Source organism: Dermacentor variabilis, chromosome 3 (assembly GCF_050947875.1).
Source record: "Dermacentor variabilis isolate Ectoservices chromosome 3, ASM5094787v1, whole genome shotgun sequence".
NCBI lineage: Eukaryota > Metazoa > Arthropoda > Arachnida > Ixodida > Ixodidae > Dermacentor > Dermacentor variabilis.
The window spans coordinates 26,228,326-26,249,986 of NC_134570.1; the positions used below are offsets into that span (position 1 = coordinate 26,228,326).

The following is a 21,661-nucleotide window of genomic DNA, read 5'->3' on the forward strand; positions in this document are numbered from 1 at the left end:
ACGGTCACCTCTACCGGGTGTCACCAACAAGTCTCATCGTGGCTGTCATGATACCGTGCTAATCTTTCTAAATACGTTGAAATATATGTTTACTTATTAATATTATAACTATTATATTCCCTTTCATCACCCTCAACTTATTTGTTTATAGGAAAGACACCTGTTGATATTGACGTACCTGCAAGTATGAAAGTTGTAATTTCATATGCCTCTACATTGATGCATATGTCCTGAGAGCACACATCCGACACCTGATTCGGATTCCTTCCCACCATCTTGCTTCCTTGCCAGAAAAAGGCCACATTCAACTTTTGCCAAAAGTATTGGAAGACATCAGTCCCAGTTGCCATCACAATTTACGCCTGCTACACGATTGTCCGACCCGTTGTGGTGTCTACACCGGCCGCAAGTGCAGTTGACAATTACAGGCATCAGAAACAAAGCTGGAGCGCTTTTTCCATCATTGAAAGAAGCAACTTTGGAACACATTCACAACGTGCACAGATTCCTGCAACATGTCTACACAGATGGTTCGGTAAAACCCGACAGCTCTGCTGCTGCAATCATAATCCCGGCAAAATCTGAAGAAATCAAATTAAAAACTTCATGTGTGACCACATCGAAGGGTGCAGAACTCGCGGCACTCCGTAATGCTCTTGATTTTATTAAGCAGGAACCACCGCAACAATGGACTGTCTTTGGTCACTTCATGGACCCAATGAACCACTGGCCTCAGAAATTCGACGTATATATCATTACAGCCACGACAAGGGACACAACATAATCTTTCAATGGCTTCCAGGACATCGTAACATCAGTGGGAACGACCACACCGACGAAGCCGCCCGATCTGCGCATGAAGGTGGTCAACGAGTCTTCATTCCGCTTTCGCGAACAGACGCCGCGGCTGGGCTGCGATTGTTGTCCCGTGATTGTACTTGCGCCTGGGAGACTCGAACGTTTTCACCATGTGTCGTTTGCGTTCGTTGTCTCCGGGCATATGGATGCACCTGCCGCCTGAGTTACCACGACGTGAACAGACCATGCTGTACCGTCTGTGGCTAGGCGTCGCCTTTAGGAAGTCATATTCTTTCCTTATTGGAATGGCCAACCGTCCCACGTGCGACACATATGCAACAGCGATGAGATGCTTGTACAAATAATCTGTGTCTGCCCGCGATATAGTGCCCAGAGACAGTCATGTGCAGAGTACTGGACCAGCTGGACAATCTTCCACTGTCAGAACTCAAAGCTTTAGGTCAGTGTTGTGAAAGAACATCCGCGTTGAAAGCCTTACTCGCGTTATTAAGCTTCCTGCGGTCTACGGGCCTTCACGACAGACTTTAAGAACGCCGCCCCCTATGACTCTATAGTGCACGCGCTTTGTTAGTGCTCGTCTCGCTTTCTCTCTATCTCCCCCTTCCACTCTCTTTCTCTTTTTATCACCCTTAACCCTTCCTCCGTGCAGGTTAGCCAACCAGAACTATCTCTCGTTAACCTCCCTGCCTTTCTCTGTATTCTTTTCTCTCTTCATGTGCCCCACAGTTATGAGGAAAGTTCAGTTCTTGGATTGGCGTTAAATGAAAAATGGGCGAGTGCTTTGAAAGTAACATTTTATTTGCGGTAATATTTCTTCAATGTCATAAAATCGGCGTCGCTGCAAGCGGCGCAAGACTATAGTTATCACTTCATGAATGTGCAACTCGCATTGGGAGATAATTGTGCTGGGTGCTTCGGGGAAGACACGGACCTTTTATTAAACGCTGCACACGAGAGATGAAGATTTTTCAGGCAACACATCATTCGCAGCGACGGACATCAGGGTCTGTAATAATCGGTCCCCGACTTGATACTACACTGAAATTCGTTGATTATAGGAGGAAATTAATAACTGCGATGTTGAAGCTATAGGCAGCATGCTAAGTATTCCCACATACTAAAGATTGTGTAATTTGCACCACTTTGGTTCTCGTTCGTTCCCAGGATTGGTCGGCCCCATTCTTACGAAACGTTCTGAGTTTGGGCAGACGTCAGGCATGGTCCAGCGCCAGTATATATTCACGACACTTCATATTTCTGATAGCGTTTGTACTCCTACCACTTGTGATATCCATTGGCTTCACACAGGCACAATCGTAGGTGCCACTCACGCAATTCTTACGAAAGAAAAAGTCCACAATAAAAAAAAATCTAAGTTTTTGCAGAGACGACAGTAGTGCTGGAGTTTCCTGCGGTGACAGCCGACACCCAGTCAGCTTGTTGAAACATGCCGAAGATTGGGTCGCCCAGCACGTATGTTACCACCACGGTCACAAGCATGGTGATGATCTTTGCCAGAAATCCAGGAACAACCTGCAAGTTTGGAGGCAGGCATGGCTGGTCAGTGACGACATTGCCACGTTGGTACTGCCGTTCTATTTGTGTTTCTGCCACTAGCTGTCGTCTTCCACCGAAACATGTAGTATTTTTTTTTTAATCTGGGGCGTACCATTTCCATTATTGTGAGCCGGCCGTGCTCGTAAACCATGGCGTTCGCCGGCGTCCCGACGGGCAGCAGGAAGGCGTAGTTGCTGGCAATCGTCGTCGGGATCATGAACAACAAGGGGTTCAGGTTCAGGTCCTCTGCCTTGAAAAATCCAGGGAAAAGAATGAATTCAGCAGGGATTTTTGTCTTTGCGCTCGGATTGTTGACATGTATTGTAAACTAGCTTTCGCAAAACTTCGTCCACGTCGGGCACGTCGTTCGCGTTGCGTTAAACATTGGGCGTGATTTGTGCATCTGTTCATGCTGCCGTTATGGTTATTGCCTGAAACAGTATATCGTTTGTTATTCCTTTCCACCTCTGCCTCAGAGCGAAGGCCAAGTAGTATAACTATATGCATCAATTCAACATTCTTGCATTTCCTACATTTATCTGTCTCAATATTTTGTTTACTCTACATGTGATCGTTGAGCAACTTTTCATGTGCTACCTTGACTGTGATGCATCAATACTCAGCCGCTTTTTTTCCCAATGAGAACTCCTACGTAAATTGAAAAGAAAGTGTTTTTTTAAGAAGAATTTGTTGTGAGCCATGATGAGAAAGATATAAACAAAAGCGGGCAGCAGCTGCAACAACGTCTTTGATAACTTGTTTGCCATTCGACCATTTAGTTCTGGCTTATTGCGCATAAAGTTACTAATTAATTAATTAACTTGCTTGAATGATACTGCCCGCTGTCAACAGCGGTGCATTTGGCAAGATAGGCATTGACAATTATTGTTGAAACATTTGCGCCACAAGCACAGCGGAAAAATTTCGGGAAAGCAAAAAATAAAAAAAACATATTCCCAATTAAAGCAATTAAACTGTATGAATAGTTCTTTGCAACAATAGACTGCTACAAGAACAATAAAACAGAAACGTTTTTCGTTATCACATTGGTTATGAGCACCCACTATTTCTCTTACGAAACAAAACATTTGGACCAGATAGCAAGCACACATGTTACTGCAGTTCGCTCACCAGCACGGCAAAAACGGGTAGAAGGACGGTGCACGTTCCGCAGTTGCTGATGAGCTCAGACATGAAGGAGCAGATGATGCTCAGGCAAATCATGAGTGGACCGGGCGACAAATGGCCCAGTTCGGCGAGTTTCTGCCCCAGCTGCTCTGACAGGCCCGATACCTGCGGCCGCACAACGCCGGAGAAAGTATGTTTGAGATGAGCCTGTAGGTGCACACATCCCCGTGGTGTACAGATATTATAGATGTTCCCGACACACAGGGTACTCGGAAAAATAAACACTTGCAGGAACCATCTCGTGATGACTGTCGACGTTAATACGATTAGCATTGAAGTAATGTAGCACCGCCTAAAGGCGTCACGTACGAGGCAGGAGCTGCAGCCGGAGCTCTTCTCGCGCGCTTCCCTCTCGACACGCTTCGCCATCTGGCGCCGCCGCCGCGAAGTCTGTGCGTGGCGTGTGCCTCAATATATATTCAGGCAAGATTGTCTATATATGACGCGGGTTTGATTCCGCCCAGCACCGGAGAAATATTAAACGATATTTTTTTACTGTCATTGTCATTGTCACTGGCACATACCCATGGACCGAGGTTCGTCTGACGGTTGGGACAGTATCTCCTTGCACAGCAGCCCGATATTCTCCCCTTTGGACCATGGACTAGCCAGTGACCCGAGTTAATTGGCATGAATGGGGTTAGATAAGGATAGAAAAACACGTACAAACATACCGCGGATTGGGTGAAGCTCCAAAAAGATGCTAATAATGAAAAGAAATTCTCCCTCTCCAAGGGTCGGCGTGGAATTGGTGGTCCGCTGCTTAATCGCCTACGAAATCGCTGGTAAAGCATTTTGATTTCTGGTTGTTTCCAGGAAACTGTCTAAAGCTACTGCACGTTGCCATTCTTGGAAACAATGAAAGTTCTTTTTTTTTTCCTCACTAAAGCAAAATACCGGGATAGTGCAGCTCATCTCGCACAAACGTAGGTACAAGAGCATCGGGATGTCACTTCCCTGCGGGCTTAAGCCAATAAAACAATGATAATACCGCCCTAACGAAGACTACATGCGTCCTTTCACTGAAATGATTACTGCACCAGTTTCGTTTGGACATTTGGGGCTACTTACAGCCTGCAGTAGTGAGGCTGCAATAAATTTCCTAAGTTATTTTTATCGCATAGAAAGAGAACACCACGTACCGTACACTTCCTTTAATATTATATATGCGCTTATTCCTGAGGTTATATTCAAAGGAAACTTTCAATCAACGGAGTTCTAAATCATGAGTAAAAATTACATCGGACAGACAGGCCGTTCCGTAAATGAAAGGTTGAAGGAACATATGCACAATGCAGACAGCGCAAAGCAGGGATGGCTTTCTGCTCACTGTAGCACGTATGGATGTAGCCATAGACTCAATGGGTGTAGCAGCATCGCAAAATACAGAGATCGTGTCACGCGCGAGATAATACAGGCGGAAAAAAATATGTTTAAAAGCTGGTTGCGTCAGTACCCCCTCTGTCGCTCTCACTGAGAAGGAAATGAGATACCTCGAGCTATCACTACATCGAATCTGCTCGTCTTCTTTCGCTGCGTTCTGCGCATAGCTGCTGTGCTTCTGTATGACTATATATGTAGTGATGCTTCCTGAAAAGAAAATAAACTGTTTGAAGTCAGCGCTCTGTTCTCTCTTCTGTCCCCTCTGATGTTCTCGTGCAGTTAATCAAACTTTTAAGCATGTTTTACCAATAAGCCCAATCTTACACCCTTCTGAATCCAGTGTTTTTTTTTTCGTGAGGTTACGAATTCAGCTAGCTTTGTAGTAAATCTTCGACCTGACGTTGCCTAAGGAGCTTCGCAAAATTTTACTTTATGCTGTTTTTTCTGCTTTATACAGTATTGCACCTTACATAATTCCAACTTGTTGTTTGTCAATGCTCGAGACAACAAACAGACAAGGAAGAAATACATTCAGATGTCGTTTACAATAACCATCCGATAAAACAATCTAGTGAGACAAAATTTTTTGGTGTTATTATCGATAACCATTTAAAATTCCGCCTTCATGATCGTTCTGTAGTTCATAAGACTTCATATGGCTTGCATGGGCTGTCGAAATGTTGAAACTAGTTCCCTCCCCACATACTTATCAATCCTTACTACGCATTTGTTCACTCTCACATTAATTACTGCTTAGCGATCTGGGGTTATACTCATCTGTCACGAGTGTTTACACTTCAAAAAGAGCTCTTCACATTATAGCACCCAACAATATGCATATTGTTGGGTGCTGGGTCAAGATTTATTTAAAACCCTGAACATCCTCAACATTTACGATTTGACAACATACAACATCGCCTCCGTCATGCATCAAATAGTTAATGAAAAACTAGCCTTGACAACAGTCTCGCTCCATCCCTCACTTCGCAATGTTGGGAACGCATCTCGCTGTCGTTTTTTATTGCCTAAGGTAAATACTAATTACGGTCGCTCTACACTACAGTTTACGGGCACCTCAGTTTGGAATAAGCTTGATAGTGACCTAACCACTCTAAGAACATTGCATACATTTCTTAAACAATTAAAGCACTCACTTATTAACAATGCGTAGCATTTCGCATGCTTGTCCATATCCTTACTTTTCTTTTTTTTTCCTGTGCCAATGTTTTAGATGACGCAAAAAACAAAATTGTTTGAAAAATGTATTTCATTTGGGAATTTTTTCCTACTACTGTATTTTCTTGTTTTACTTATTTCAGCTATTTCAGTTTTATGTGATTTTACAGTACAAAAAAACAGCTGCCATAGTGTTGTTTTTTCCTAATAACAATCGGTAGGGACCCTTTAACAAATTTGTTGGGCCTCGAAAGTGTGCACTTTGCAATTGTATACGTTAATAATGTTAAATAAACTTTCAAATTTTCAAAGGGACTGCCGCTAATATGCTCGTGCAGGAAACGCATATCGTCCGATATTTAACCCAGTTACCGAAAGATGTCATATCCCCCCCGCACCGCATGCTTTCCAACGACGTGCGTTCACATTGGTTGGAGCATGAGCACAGTAAACGCAGAGCTTACAGTCAAGGGACGCAACGGCTTGCGTTATCTAATCTAAAGTTCTGTAATGTACACCGTCCGCCAACACGAAAACTCTTTAGTGTTGACTTAAACAGGGAACAATGAATCGCCCCTGCACAACGGAGTCGCCAGCACACAGTCTCACTGCGAGCTTCATTTATCTAATCTAATGTTCTGTAACGTACACCGTCTGCCAAGACGAAAACTCCATAATGTTGACTCAAACATGGAACAATGAGTCGCTCCTGCACAACGGAGTCGCCAGCACACAGTCTTAGTGTGAGCTTGGTACGCCAGCACACTACGTTTAGCTTACGCGCATGGCTTCGGCGATGGCGAAGCCGCTGCCAATGAGAAGGATGACGCTCCATTGTAGCTTGGCCTGCACCATTTTCCATGTCAACAGGACGGGACCTCTGAAGCCCTTCTGAGGCTTCGAAGGAATCATGAACAGCAGAATCACAGGTATCATCACTGCTGTGGCGTCCTTAGGCTTTCTGCGGTAGGAAATGAATGAATAAACCAGCATATATCTGCATGCAACGATATATGTATGATATGTATATATTGTGTGTCATTTTGGTGACGATTGCGGTCGTTTACTGGGTTGCATTGAAAAAAGTTATTTCATGAAGTCGTGATGAACATGTCATGATAGTGCAAAGTGAAAGTGCACTCTCTTTTATTTTCAGGAAAATGGGGCTTTGAATTGCCACGTAAAGAAAAATTATCACCGAAGATGTGCGAATGTTTTTTTACAGATGTATAATTGTCCAAATTTAATTTCATGGAAAATTGGTGTAAGCACTTCAGCCTGTAGGCTATAAATGGAACGTTTTTTCTGGCTTGCTGGTTCATACTTGGCGGAAGGTTCGAAGTGCGCGAGAAAACGAGGAGAAATGCAAAGAACACATAGTACACCACGAGCGCAGAGTGCCAACTATTTATTCTTCGTATTCAAAACATAGGCTACCCCAGGTACATGATCACATTGTCACTTAAACATTGTGAAGATAACGTAAGAGAGAATTCTGCAGACTAATTGTGTAACACTACTGGCACCGAATAAATATAAGGAAAAACGTAAACCAATCTATGCAATGAAAGAAAATGTTGAACTGGTAAAAGAACCGAAGACGGCACATGTCTCTTAACAGTAACCGTAGAGTAGGCGATAAGTAAGGTAATGAAAAACGCTATGGTACCTCTAAAACGTGGTTTAGGCGAAGTCAACATGAGCGAGGAAAAAAAAGGGAAGAAACAATACGAAGATGTCAGAATTATAAAACAACGATCAGCCGAAGTAAGGGCGAAAGTGACGGTACAGAAAAAAACCTGAAAACTTGTAAAAAAGTGACATGAGGGGAGAGTAATAAAACACGGTAAAAATGATGACGCTCAGCTTGAAGTCGCAGGTGATTACATTCATGAAAAAAAAGAACCAAACAAACCCCACGTGAAAGTTACCAGTTTTTACAAGTGGCCTTTCAGAAAACCAGTTTATTCCTGTAAAAGTGAAACAAAGCGTACTGAAGCATTCACCGCTAGATTTTATTATATGAAATGCATCGACAATCTCCCTTTCGGTCTGGTCTCTCGATATGAACAAAAAAGTTGCGTTTTCCAAGATGGATTTGCAAGGAGTCTTTCGTTTACTGTCGCCCTAACCTTTGCATCCTTTGCAATGTTGGGCTAAGGTGCCTCCTGTGTTATTCTTTACATTCCAGTTATGTTCACGTGCCCTTTCATTAAAACGCCTACCCGTTTGTCCGATATAGAACTTGTCGCAGATGAGGGGATTTAAATACACAACCTCACAAATACACGCAGTGAACTGCTGATAGCGCTTCGTTGTGTACTGAGGCCTACTCTTATGTTCTCCTGTCCCCAAAGGGCACACTGTGCTGAGGTTCCATGGAGCCGAGAAGACCACCTTGACCCCGTAACGGCTCACTGTGTTTGTTTTTTTTATTGTTGGGCGAAACGCAATGAATTTAGGGTACAACATCTAGTTTATCTTTCTTGATAGTCTCTTTCTGTTTTTTGCAACTTTAGTTTCTGCAAGAGACTTTCGCCCGCACCGGTGATTAAGTTGTCAGGATATGCAGCCCAAAGGAAGCGCTGCACTTTCTGATTGAGCCTAGTTTCTATTTTATGTTCGCAGGATTTTTCCAGGGCGGACTAACAGGCTAAAGTTATAAAGCGCTTCAGCAGCTTGGAATGCGCGCTTTCAAATGACAACGAAGTCTTCTTTGTCGTCGGATTGTAAGACAACCGATGTGGTCATATTAGTGACGATGCGGTCACGTGCCTGGGGTCTCACTTTAAAGAGCCTATGCTACGAATACCAAGACTATATAGTTGGCAGTCTGCGCTCGTGGTGTGTTCTGTGTTCTTTCCGCTTGTACTCGTTTTTTCGCGCGGTTTTAATCTTCCTTCAAGGTTTTAAAGAGCTATACTCCTTATCACACAACGCAATTGATTTCTACAAGTTATATTCCGTGGCAGCTGTCAAATTTAATTATTTCTTCATATCTTGCCGTAAAACTGGGGCCATCAAATGCGAGGCCAGAAGATCTGAACATTTGTACTGCATACCAATACGGTGCTATATCTGTAAAGGTTGTTTTTCAATATAACTAGTGATTTATTTATTTTCCACCCTAATGTAACAGTATTAGAAACGTCTACGCGGAACCTGCGGTTATCACGGGGATTCTACATAAGCAGAGAAGTAAATTAACGAGGTAATCACAGTCCATTTATAAAAAAGTCCCAGTTTCGCCAGAAAGGCAAAACATCGATTGCGATAGCAAATTAGCAGACAGCCATACAAAGTAAGGATAGCACTTTTATTGGCCGTATCAACTTCTATACATTCGCTTGTTAACTAAATTAACAGGCACGATGTCAGCGCCCACAGCAAACATGAACACATCCCACTCGATGACCGCGGACGCAGGCTGTCGAAACGCTGGCGTACGCAATCACGGCAGCACGAGCGAGCGAAGTGATCTTCCTGCGCTCTATCGCCTCAACGCAAAGTGAGCGCCGAGAACACACAGCACGCACCAAGCTACGAGTCGCCGACACACCTGGACTCTGCACCCAACGTAGATTGCTCGCAAGATGCAGCCGCTACATATGCAGTAGCAGCCGGAGTAGAGCGCCACCCCTCGTACTTCCCCCCGCTGCCTCGCAACGTTGGGTGCCTCGCTCGCGACGGAAGACGGTGCGCTTCCTCGCTGCTCTCCTCCCTTTCTTGCGGGCGAGACTGAGCCGCGATCGTCGGCTCCCCTCGCAAGCTTTCACTCGCGCATACAGCGTAGGGCACGCGGCGACGGTGTTATTGCCTTTGGAATTTATGCGGAACATCATGGCGATGCCGACCGTGACGGTGAAGGCAGAAATTCGCCTGGAGTGCCCATATAATTGCTATCGCAATACAGTGAGCACCTGTTTGTTTGAATGAGCATGTTATTCACGTATACACTCACATGACTCCGAAGTATGTCGCCCACCCTCTGGCGAACATGGGGTCGCGGAAAAGCCAGAGAAACACCAGCAGCATGAACAGGAGCAGGACTGCAACTTCGTGAAACCTGTGGCATTGTTAACATTGTCAGTTTAAGAAACGTCCGGTAAGAAGAGGGAACATTCTGCAGTGAACTGTGTGACATTGTAATGTGGGCACAACTTAATGAAAATCGAGGCAAAGAAAATTACTTCGAAGTATAAAGTCGCTCGCGTTGTTGCGTTTTAAAGCTGCTCCCCTAGTTATTGCTTCATAAACGTCATTGATTTATGAGCAATACACGCCGAGAACCTGACATACTTCGCAAAAGTACTCCACACGAGGCTAAAGGTAATTTTTCTCGAAAAGAAGAAATATCATTCTGACAAGCAAAAGAAAATTGAGATGGTGGTCTACATTTTCTAATGACAGTATACTTGTGCTTAAAAGTGATGCTGATGACGAAGCACCTGAAGAAAACAAGAACTTTAATTACTTATTATACTTATTATACTTACTATACTTACTATACATCATTGTTGCCATTTTTGTTGCTATTTTTTATTCTGAACACCATTTAATAACGCTAAAGTGTCCAATGACGGGCCCTTGCTTGCTTATCACTTTGCGGACCTAAACTACTAGTCAAGCACTGTGTCATTGGGAGCATCACTCAGTTTTAGCAAACCCTCTAGAGCACCCGCGTATTTAGCTAGATCTATGTTACTTATACACTTAAGGCTAAATTAGGTCAGTACTTTCTTTTCTTGCTTTCTTCTACGTACTTGATGGATCCGAGTGCCATGTAGTTGCGACGAATTGCAGCCATGGCATAGTTGCTGCTTTCTTTCCCGAGGTTTGGGCTGAAACGATAGTTGACAAAGTGCGTGAATGTAGTTTTTCTGCAGCCTAAGACGGAAGAAAGCTCAGAATCGTCGATAAGTATTCTCATTGTCCCCCAAAGTGAAGGTGCAAATCCTTCAGCGCAATTTCTACGCCACGGTGGCAAAAACACTTATGCCTCCTAGTTATATATTGCGTTTATCGACAGGTTGCTCATAGCAAGCAAGAGACCAGCACAGACTATTTTCTTTTACTGCCGTTTGGCTCTGTCAATACATCACCCGCCATGGTAGCTTGGGTACTCTACTATACTGTATATGGCGTTGCACTGATGTGGGCTCGAGGTTGCGGATTCTATCCCGACCGCAGCGACCGCATTTTTATGGGACCGGAATGCAATAAATGCTTGTACTTTTATACTTCGGTGCGAAAGAACCCAAGGTAGTAAAAAATAATTCTGGAGTCCCCCACTACGGTATGCTTCATGATCAGATTATTGTCTTTTGCACGTAAAATCCCAGAAGGTAATTTTTTGCACTAGATTAGGTCATCTTCCCTTCATTTTAACGGCCAGCCCTATTCTTCTCAGAAGATACCTAGAATCAACGAAAGCTTATTAACTATCCGGAACTGGACACGTGTTAGCGAATCTAGTTTCGCCAGAGAGAAGCATCGTTTTCTCATTTTTTTAGAAACGAACACTGTGACGTACGCAGTCTCATTACTAAGTAAATGTCAGGTTCATATCATGACGAGGCATTATTCAGTCTTCAAAAAAAAAAAAAGAAGAAGAGCGTATAAGCGACCGATCGGTCAGTCGGTAGGTAGGTCGATCAGTCGGGTGATAGTGTGGCAGTCTGAGCCAGCAGTAGCCGCGCCTGTTCGTCTCTTTCGCTGTCCAAGAATCTGCTACCACATGTCAGTGAGTTCAGTGTCGCGTAGATAAGCAAGTAGAAGGTGTGAGATCTCATACGAACTGTACGAACAATCCTCGACCATTCGGTGAACATGACATGTTGCACGGATGCGTTTGGATATTATCTAGTTTGCAGGTTGTCAACTAAAGTATTCTTTTTAACATTGAAATGCGGGCAGGACGAAACAAAGTGTGCCACGTCGCCAATTTCTTGGCATCCTATGAATAACGGAGAGATACGTTGCCCAGTTTTGAGCGCCCCTGCTTAACTGCAAGCCCATCCTGTTCTTATTGTATACAAAGTCGAGTGACTTTCAATCGGTTAAACTTGTCTGCGCATGGCTCACGGGGTGAGGTCTAAAGCGACCGAAAGTGAGAGCGAATTACGTCATTTGACAACCGCCATGGCTGATCGCTGTTATGAGTGTTGGTGGCCTTGTGAGCACTTCTTTTCCAAAAGCGACCGCCCTTTCATTCTTAGGGATATCGACATGGGAATGTATCTTCTGAAAAAACATTATTATATACTTTGCTTTCTCAAATTATTGAATAAAGCCAGCGATACATTATTATAAACGTTGCATGAGATCACACGTTGTGCATGGTGAAACTGAACACAATTTTACGCATCAGATTTAGTTGTGTACCTTTTCGTTTATCGCTTCGCTTCATATAGATTTCAACACGTGCGTTGATATGCGTGATTTCCTTTCATCGTTTTGTTTTCATTGTTTAGATCTCAATGAAGATTACGAATGAACTTGCCTTTTGCAAGAGAAGAAGAATGGCACAACGATGAGGAATACGAGGGCCGTTCCAATCAACGCAATCGGCAATGCGAAAAACATCCACAGCGCATAGTCAACAGGAGCTCGTTCTTTGTATAGGCTGCAACGGCATAACAAAACAACAGCTAAACTTACAATAGCTATAGGTGATAATTACCTACAATTTTCTACATTCTATTTTACTCCAAGGAATCTTCACTGCACCTCATTAATGTGTACAATACATTACTCTAATCTCTTCATTGAAATTGTGCCATGCAGCCAATTGTGCCGTATGTTGTAAAGTATTGACTCACTCTTCGATGACGAACTTGAAGACGACGTTGGAAGCTCCACTGGTGATGGTCGTGATGGTCCCAATGTTGGCGCCGTACAAGACGCTGAGGTATAGAAGCACACGAACGCGATGTTCGGTTGCCTTGTCGATCTGCGGATACTGTTTCGTCGGCTTTATCGGAATCACCACATCGGACTCTTCTTCGCCACTGCGCAGAAGTTCAACAAGACCTTCGTTTATTGGTGTTGTCCAGGGGGCTTCCCTGTTCTTCGCTAGAGCATATTTTCCGCCCGTTCGTTCACTCCCGTAAACGTGAGAATGCCTTTCAAAGTCTTCTTGGGTGTGCTCATTGTACGCAGCTCTTTCCGAGGCTGTTCTCGTGTTCATGATGCTCGTGCTGAATCCTGCGTTTACGAAATGACTGCGCTAAGCGCTCTACGTTTCGTTTCCTAAGTTATCTCGCAGTGTTTTGTCCAATGAAAATGCGATATTATCAACGAGGCACTTAAATATTTGTCTTAATCTGGCCTAGATTTTTTAGAGGCTTTGGTGGTAGGTAAATCGTAACATACAGAAGTGTGTGATACGCTTCGTCGAGGAGGGCTAACACCTGAGTATAAGTCTTCAATATCAAATGTAAGGTAGCAAATGCCCACAAGTTCTCTGCCGAGAAATATTTGCAATGAGAAATTCACGAATTGAACAAAGCTTGGCTATTGTAGTCAGGCTTACCCATCCTGTTGTGGGATGAGACTGGTGTTTCCATTGGCGAGAGCAGCTTTCTCGACGCGCTGTCTGAGTGCTGCAGCCAGAAAATGAAAAAAACAAATGTCAGTGAAACGCACACAGAGATTTAGTGCACATATCAACCTCCGGAAGCGATCGGAAAAATTGAGCGTGTAAGTATCGTGAGGTGCGCTGTACTGACAGCACTGCAGTAGCGCTGTGGCACGCGTTCGAACATTTGATCGAGTACGCTTACATAAACGCACGTATGTATCTTGGGCGTCGAAGAATGGGCCGGTATACAAGTGCTCCCTTCCCTTCCCATCTATCTCTCTCGCGCTCTCTCTCTCGCTGCTAGCCTAAGCAGATTAGACGACCGATCCCTCACAGCAAAACACTTTCTTGTCACTGCAGCTAACTTAGTCACTGCCGTTCTACTCTAGTTTCTGAGCGGCTCAATGTGACTCACAGAGTGTCGAGGCTCACTTTGTCAAATGCTGCATAATTAATTGAAAGGTAGTGCCGATATTTTGGGGCTATGAATACCCAAATCGGCTCATATAATGTTACTGTGCATGGTTGTTTTAAATGAACTGCAACATGGTTACACTATGCGCCAATCGTTTCTTTTAGAGAATAGTGCAACTGGTCATAGAGATGGGCCCTTAACACACGTTATGATCCACTCAATTTTTCCCAAGGTCCATGGATAAGGACAGCGTGTCTAATTATGCGTATTTTCTCTCTCACCCAAAAAAGAAACACTTAAATCGCAGTTCTTTGCCTGAGATAGCTAATAAACCTAAATTTTATTTGTGACCTGTCACTTTTATCTTTTCGCACGTCATTCATATACATATATGAATATAAACCATTATAATACCTGCTATCCCCTCGACATCGATGTTGACCCGCGAAAGGCTCCTGCGCCTCTCCTGAAGCAGCTCGTGCGAGAGCGAGTTAATCACAGGCATCATCATGGCAGTGATGGCAACGTTGTTGATCCAGATGGACAAGAACATGGAGATGAACATGATTCCAAACACGAGCCTGCGTCAAGACGCGCCAGAATGACGCCAGGATGTAACTCTAAGGCCGTATTTCTCGCAACGCACGTCTACAACATGCTGTATCAACAATTATTCGACAACGATGAATTTTTATTGTCTTTTCAATATATGTTCTTCAGTCTAGAGCGTGATATGTTGTTGACAAGAACTCTTTCCACATTGTTTGATTGCTGCGACGCCTATATAATGCTATAGCGATATTCGAAGACTTGGAAACGATCCTTTTATCTTTAGCATATTGGGTAGCCACACTGTGAATTCGGCATCCCAATTGGAAAGCTTCCGCTTAGCATCTCACACTGGCGGCACTAAAACACATGCTTCCTGAAAATCGTATAAACGTACAGTGTATTCTCATGCTTCTAGTATTATAGCGAACTCACTCTACATAGGCTTCGTGCGAAGGCACATTACAGTGCTCTGATTTTTAAACAGCGTTGGTCAAGGAAACAAGAGCTCACATTTTGATGTCTGTGCCTAGGAGGCAGAGAGTCTTGAGGGCTATCCTTTGATGCAAGTGAGAATGTTCAATAGCGATAGCCATTATCAGAGTCCCAACAAACATGATATTCGTTTCCTGGAGGGAAGAAGACAACATGGCGATAAGTGTGAGTAGATTTTATAAGTTGTCGATATAATGCCCCACCGTATTCACGTTTACTTGCTACCTTAAATTGAAAATTAAATTATGGGGTTTGACGTGTCAAAACCACGATTTGATTACAGGCACGCCGAAGCGGAGGACTCCGGATTAATTTTGAGCAGCTGGGGTTCTTTAACGTGCGTATAAATCGAAGTACACGGATGTTTTCGCATTTTGCCCCCATCGAAAAGCGGCCGCCGTGGCAGGTATTCGATCCCGCGACCTCGTGCTTAGCAGTCCAACACCATAGCCACTAAGCAACCACGACGAGTGCCTACTACGTTATCGCATACGTTCATACTATATAGCCCCTAGTGGTACGTTATAGGACTGTGCAAGAGTGCTACCACGATTCTGCACTAATCGTATGGTCTGGACCTTGTCAGATATGCCCGCCTAAATTGAAAACAGGGGCAGCTGTTGTCTTAAATCCTGCTGTTTTACGTGCCGAAACCACGATTTGATTCTGAGGCATGCCGTAGTGGTTGACCCGAGATTAATTTTGCCAACCTGGAGTTACTTAAGGTGCACCTAAATCTAAGTACAGGGACGTTCTTGCATATGGCCCCCATCGAGATGCGGCCACCGCGGCCGGGATTCAATCCCGTGACCTCGAGTTCAGCGGCGCAACACCATAGCCGCTGAGCTACCACGGCGTGTGCTGTCATCTTTCTGTGTAGCAGAATACTGAACCAAGCGAGTCAGAGATTCAACAATGAAAACTGAAGTGTTCAAAGGCAAAATACTAGACTATTGTTTACGTTGGTGGTTACTTCTTCGTTACGAAGCTTTTCAGTGCTTGATTTCAGGCAGGTTATTGTTGTACATAAGAGAGAAAGAGAGAAATCATGAGGGAAAGGCAGGGAGGTTAACCAGGCTGTGCCCGGTAGGCTACCCTGCACTGGGGAAGGGGGGAGATTGATTGAAAGAGGAGAAGGAAGACAAAAGTTTACAGTTTGGAGTTGCACAGATGAGCGTTCATCGTTGAGGTAATCACAGGCGGTCATATAGGCAGATGCATTTCAAGACGCGCAGCAGCGGCGTAGTAGCCTTGCACATAGCAGATGCACAAGGCCACGGGCCAAACATCTCCCCTGTAAAGGGCCTGTCATCTAATTGTCCCGAAGCTGTTGTAAAGGCACTCCTCTCATCTTTTCGGCAGCCACATAAGAGTTGTTTGGTGGCTTCCTCAACACCACATGTGCTGCACTGGTCATTGTCCGCTATTCTAATTCGGAATGTAATTAATGTTATGAATGTAAGTAACCGCATTTGTGGGTTCATGGCATATAGGCGCCGGTTGGTAAACTCCAGTGTGTTTCATGTTCTTAGAGTCCTGAGGTGCAGCGCGGCATCCCTTTTCGAAAATGGTATCGAGGTTCTTTCACATTCTCCATGTGCCTCATGGGCAGATTTGTCGGCACATTCATTGCCAGTAATGTTGCAGTGCCCAAGTAGCCACTGAAATACAACGTCATGGCCTCCGTCCACCGCTTGATGGTAGCGTAAGTGTATCTCTGCTGTCTCTGCTAGCAAATATATGTACATGTGGATTGCAGCGCAGAGCTGATAAGAGTGACTGCAGGGCTACCTTTGAGTCACAGAATATAGCCCATTGATTTGGTGGCTGTTGGTGCACATAGAGCACTGCGCCACGGAGGGCGGCAAGTTCAGACCCCGTTGATGTTGTGACGTGGCTGATCTTGAACTTCTTGCAGAATGATGTTGACGGAATAACTACCGCACCAGTAGAACTGGTTATAGTCGAAAAGCCATCTCTATGAATGTGAAATTGATTGTAGTAGGAATCAAGCAGTAGATGTAGAGCGGCTTGATTCAGGGCACAAGTTGGCAAGTCACACTTCTTTCCAACTCCTGGAATGGAAAGTCACACTTGCGGCTGTCGGAGACACCACAAAGGACAAGCTGATCTTACTGCAGTCGTGAAATCGGATGGAAGAGGGGATCAGTAGGAGGCTGCAATGCCCGAAAAAGTTGCATCTGGTCTACTTTCCGAGAGAGAAGTAAGGCGTTGAGACCGTAATCGGGAAAGGTGTCGAAGATGGTTTCTAAGGGTGTCTGTGGCGACACACGTACTGATGGGATGTTCCCTGGCGATGGCGATTGTTACGGCTGTTGAAGCACATCGCGCTAGTCCAAGACAGGTTCTAAGCGATTGAGCTTCACAGCACCGAAGTGCTGTAAGGTAAGAAACCCCTGAAGAGCGCTTTGTACAGTTAAAACATATAACTTATCGACAATCCCCATGTTTTTCCAGCGATCGCTTTGAATAGGTGATTCGTCGAGAGGAGTCTGTTCCTTAGGTAGGATACATGGGGGCTTCAGGAGGAGTCGCGGTCGACAAAGGTCCCTAAAAATCAATGCGTTCTCTTGTACAAGATAGGCTGGCCATTAACAGACACCAGATATATTAATCTTCAGCCCCATTCTTACGCTCTCTCTGAACAGAGAGAGTGTAAGAGTGGGGTTGAAGATTATAATATGCAGAAGACAAAGATAATTACAAATAGCCTGGCAAGGGAACAAGAGTTCAGGATTGTCAGTCAGCCCCTAGAGTATGCGGAGAAATACGTTTACCTAGGTCAATTACTGTGTAGGGTAGCAAACCGGTTAAGCTAAAGTGGTTAACCTCCCTGCCTTTCCTTCTCCAGTTTTTCCTTCCTTCCTTCCTACTCACAGGGGATGCTGATCCTGAGAAGTAAATTTACAGCAGAATAAAAATGGGTTGGAGTGCACATGGCAGACATTGTCAGATCCTGGCTGGAAGCTTACCACTATCATTGAAAATAAAGCTGTACAATCAATGCATTCTACCGGTGATAATAAAGAAGCTCGAGAATAGGTTAAGCACCGCGCAAAGAGCAATGGAACAAAAAAAATTAGGCGTAAGCTTAGGAGACAGGACCAGAGAGGGGCGTATCAGAAAGCAAACGGCGATTGCCGATATTATATTTGACATTAAAAGGAAAAAATGGAGCTGGGCAGGCCATGTAATCAGTAGGTTAGATAACCGGTGGACCATTAGAGTTATAGAATGGGTGCCAAAGGAATGGAAGCACAGTCGATGACGGCAGAAGACTACGTGAAGTCATGAAATTAGGATATTCGCGGGTGCTAGTTGGAATCGGTGGCGCAGGACAGGGGTAATTGGAGATCGCAGGGAGAGGTCTTCGTCTTGCAGTAGACATAAAATAGGCTTGCTGATGATGATGATCCAGTCATCGATTTTCGCGTGAAGGCGACTAATGCACATTTTTCTGTTGAAACGCCGAGGCCTTGTCTCTGAAGATAAGTAGACGTCATCGTTGCCGCCTTTTGTAACCTTATTCGAAGCTGTGGGCGAGTTATTCCTGGAGCCCAGATGCAGATGTCATCTGCGTAACTTGCCAGACTGACCAACTGTGGCAGGGATTCCGCCAACTGAATCAGAGCCAGGTTGAACAAAACTTGGCTCGAAACACCACCTTGTGGACCTCCACGGTCAGGGTAGGGGTTGGTAGTTTCACCATCCTCGCTGAATACACAGAATCTCCTTTAGTCAGGTAGCTGCGAATCCACCGAAAAGTGCGGCCATCGATTGCAGCAGCCACGAGCGCTTCAAGAATGGCTACATGAGAAACGTTATCATAAGCACCTCTCACGTTTAAAAATAGCGATACAGAGAGGCGTTCGAAGTATTTCTGTTGTTGAATCGAAGGCGCGATATCAATGACGTTGTCGATCGACGAACGGCCACGTCGAAAACCTGTAATCTCGTCTGGATAAACATTACAATGTTCTAGAAAGCACTCGAGGCGTGTGACGTTCTTGGGGCCACGAGCCTTAACGAAACTTTGTAAATATCTCTATAGCATATACATATATAAACCCTGCATGGTTGCTTAGTGGCTATTGGTGTTGGGCGGCTAAGCATGAGGTCGCGGGACCAAATCCCGGCCACGGCGGCTCCATTTCTATGGGGGCGAAATCCGAAAATACACGTGTGCTTAGATTTACGTGCAAGTTAAAGAACCCCAGGTCTTCCGAATTTCTGAAGTTCCCCACTACGGTGTGCCTCATAATCAGATAGTAGTTTTGGCACGTAAAACCCCGTAATTATATATATATATATATATATATATATATATATATATATATATATATATATATATATATATATATATATATATGGTGTGTGTGTGTGTGTGACTGTACGCGCTGTTACGTGTTTATGTCTGTATATCGTAATCATCACCCCGTACCTGGAGTAGCATGTCAAGCGAGCAGCCGGGCTAACATCTCCAGCATATCAATAAAGCTTCTTTCGTTTCTTACATGAGACGTTTCGATGACGCAGCACGATCTCTCGCGCTTCGTGGTCAAGGTGACGGAGAGTAGCGTACGTTATGTTGTCGGCCTAGGTGAAGAGGAATGCCGGCAAATGGCTAGCCTCCAGTTCTTCAGTGGAGTAAGGTTCGTCCATCGCCGAAACTTGCATGAAGAGAACTTCGTACAATTCAATATTCTTTTGGTTGCACTCTGTCACCTTCAATTGCCTCGCAAAAGTCTTCTCCAACATCCACTTCTCAACAACCATGGTGGCGGGTCAATGCCTTAAAGCAGTGGTGTTGCTGAGGAGAAGATTGAAGGCCCTGGAGAGTTAGCCATACGCGACAGAGAGTTTACGGGAGTCGAACGAGTTACAGAATGGTTCCCATGGTTCGGTGTCCAATTTGTTTATGCGACTACGTATGTTCTTCTGCGTGCGCCTGACCCCCCTAATATCTTGAATCGACTTTGTGCGCCTATATCTCTTCTCGGCGCGCTCACGTACTGCACGGAGCCTTTCTAATTTAATGTCAAAATCCGTGCGAGTAGCTGACGATTAGAAGCAGCGCAATGCAGCATGCATCGTGTTCGCAATCACAAGCTCTATGCCACGTGTAAGGGCACCCTTAGATTCGGTGTGCACAGAGGCTTGAAATACAAGCCAATCAATTGTTCGAGAGGCCATAGGGAAATACATAGTGCTTAGGCCTTTGATGACAACGTAAGCAGGAATATGGTCACTTCCACGTGTTTCCAAGTCAGTAAACCAGTAGACGTTCGAAGTAAGGCATCGGGACACCAAAGTCAGGTCTAAGCAGCTGCTGTACGACGGCCCTTTCAAGAAATTTGGATTGCCGTCGTTCAAAAAGCAAACGTCGTGGTTGAAACAAAACATACAAGAGTCATGCCTCCTAAATTGGTTCTTGTACTTCCCCAAAGTGGGTGATGCACATAAAAATCTCCTGTGCTTATCCAAGAACTGGAGGTCGCCGTCGAAACATTTCCAAGCCTTCGCGGTCGAAACGACTTGATAAGAAAATGGTTCACGAGCACCATTTTCTGCCGCTGCTTTTATTCTGTCTTTCAGAGAGATGACAGTTCATTGACCTCCAAAAGAGCAGATAATCCACTCCCCCCCCCCCCCCCCCCCATCATCCAAGTCCTGCCCACAAAAAAAGGAAAGGAACCTACAGTGACACGTCAACCGGCTGACACACAAGGCTGCCTCATATTCAAGCCCCGACTTCGAATGGCCCACCTTTTTTTCAATTATACACCCTTGCCGCTAACACAACCTCGTTCGTTTCCTCGCCCACAGGACTTACCCCCTCTTTCCCTTAGAAGAGCCGTACCTATATATGCCGTGCCGAGGAAAGCATATGTAGCCTTGAAAAAGACAAGTCCACTTGTCGAAATGTTGGCTTCAGTTTTCACCTTGTTCTCGTTTTGATCATCGTCTTGAATTTCCGTCGCTCGCCTTCCCCGTGTTGTCCCTTGATGGGAAAATGTAGCTTGCAACTAGTGTGAATGAGAGCCTGTTCTTTATGCTAAGGCACACGTACTGGTTGTCGTCATGGGGAGGCAGGGCCTGGGCCACGTAGGTGCGTGAGCTCCTTGCGGACATAAACGAAGACCTTGCTGCTCTTCTCACACGTGGCGGAAACAAAAGATTCATATCCTGATAAGCTGTGTATATTTGTCACGTTGGGTTCACAGATGAGCACCGGGAAACGATTTGACGAAAATCGGAAATGTGTGATTACAGGCAGGCACGTACCCAGGATTTTTTTTCGGGGGGGGGGGGGCCACCACCTCCTCCATCATCATCATCATCATCATCATCATCATCATCATCATCATCATCATCATCATCATCATCATCATCATCATGTTATATGTCCACTGCAGGACGAAGGCCTCTCCCTGCGATCTCCAATTACCCCTGTCCTGCGAGAACCGATTCCAACT

The 21,661-nt window shown here is 44.8% G+C and overlaps 1 protein-coding gene across 1 annotated transcript in view; it reads right to left on the reverse strand.

Annotated features, from left to right (window-relative positions):
• Positions 1-659: 659 nt before the first annotated feature.
• Positions 660-21,661, reverse strand: part of LOC142575321 (Na(+)/dicarboxylate cotransporter 3-like) — a 29,448-nt gene continuing 8,446 nt past the window's right edge. Inside the window, exons 3-13 of the mRNA XM_075684582.1 lie at positions 15,183-15,298; positions 14,535-14,701; positions 13,658-13,727; positions 12,945-13,133; positions 12,626-12,748; positions 10,887-10,964; positions 10,085-10,189; positions 6,904-7,084; positions 3,508-3,669; positions 2,489-2,626; positions 660-2,352 (exon numbers count right to left, since the gene is read on the reverse strand). Coding sequence (XP_075540697.1) covers positions 2,191-2,352; positions 2,489-2,626; positions 3,508-3,669; positions 6,904-7,084; positions 10,085-10,189; positions 10,887-10,964; positions 12,626-12,748; positions 12,945-13,133; positions 13,658-13,727; positions 14,535-14,701; positions 15,183-15,298 — 1,491 coding nt within the window. The 3' untranslated portion in view covers positions 660-2,190. The remainder of the gene's footprint in view (positions 2,353-2,488; positions 2,627-3,507; positions 3,670-6,903; positions 7,085-10,084; positions 10,190-10,886; positions 10,965-12,625; positions 12,749-12,944; positions 13,134-13,657; positions 13,728-14,534; positions 14,702-15,182; positions 15,299-21,661) is intronic.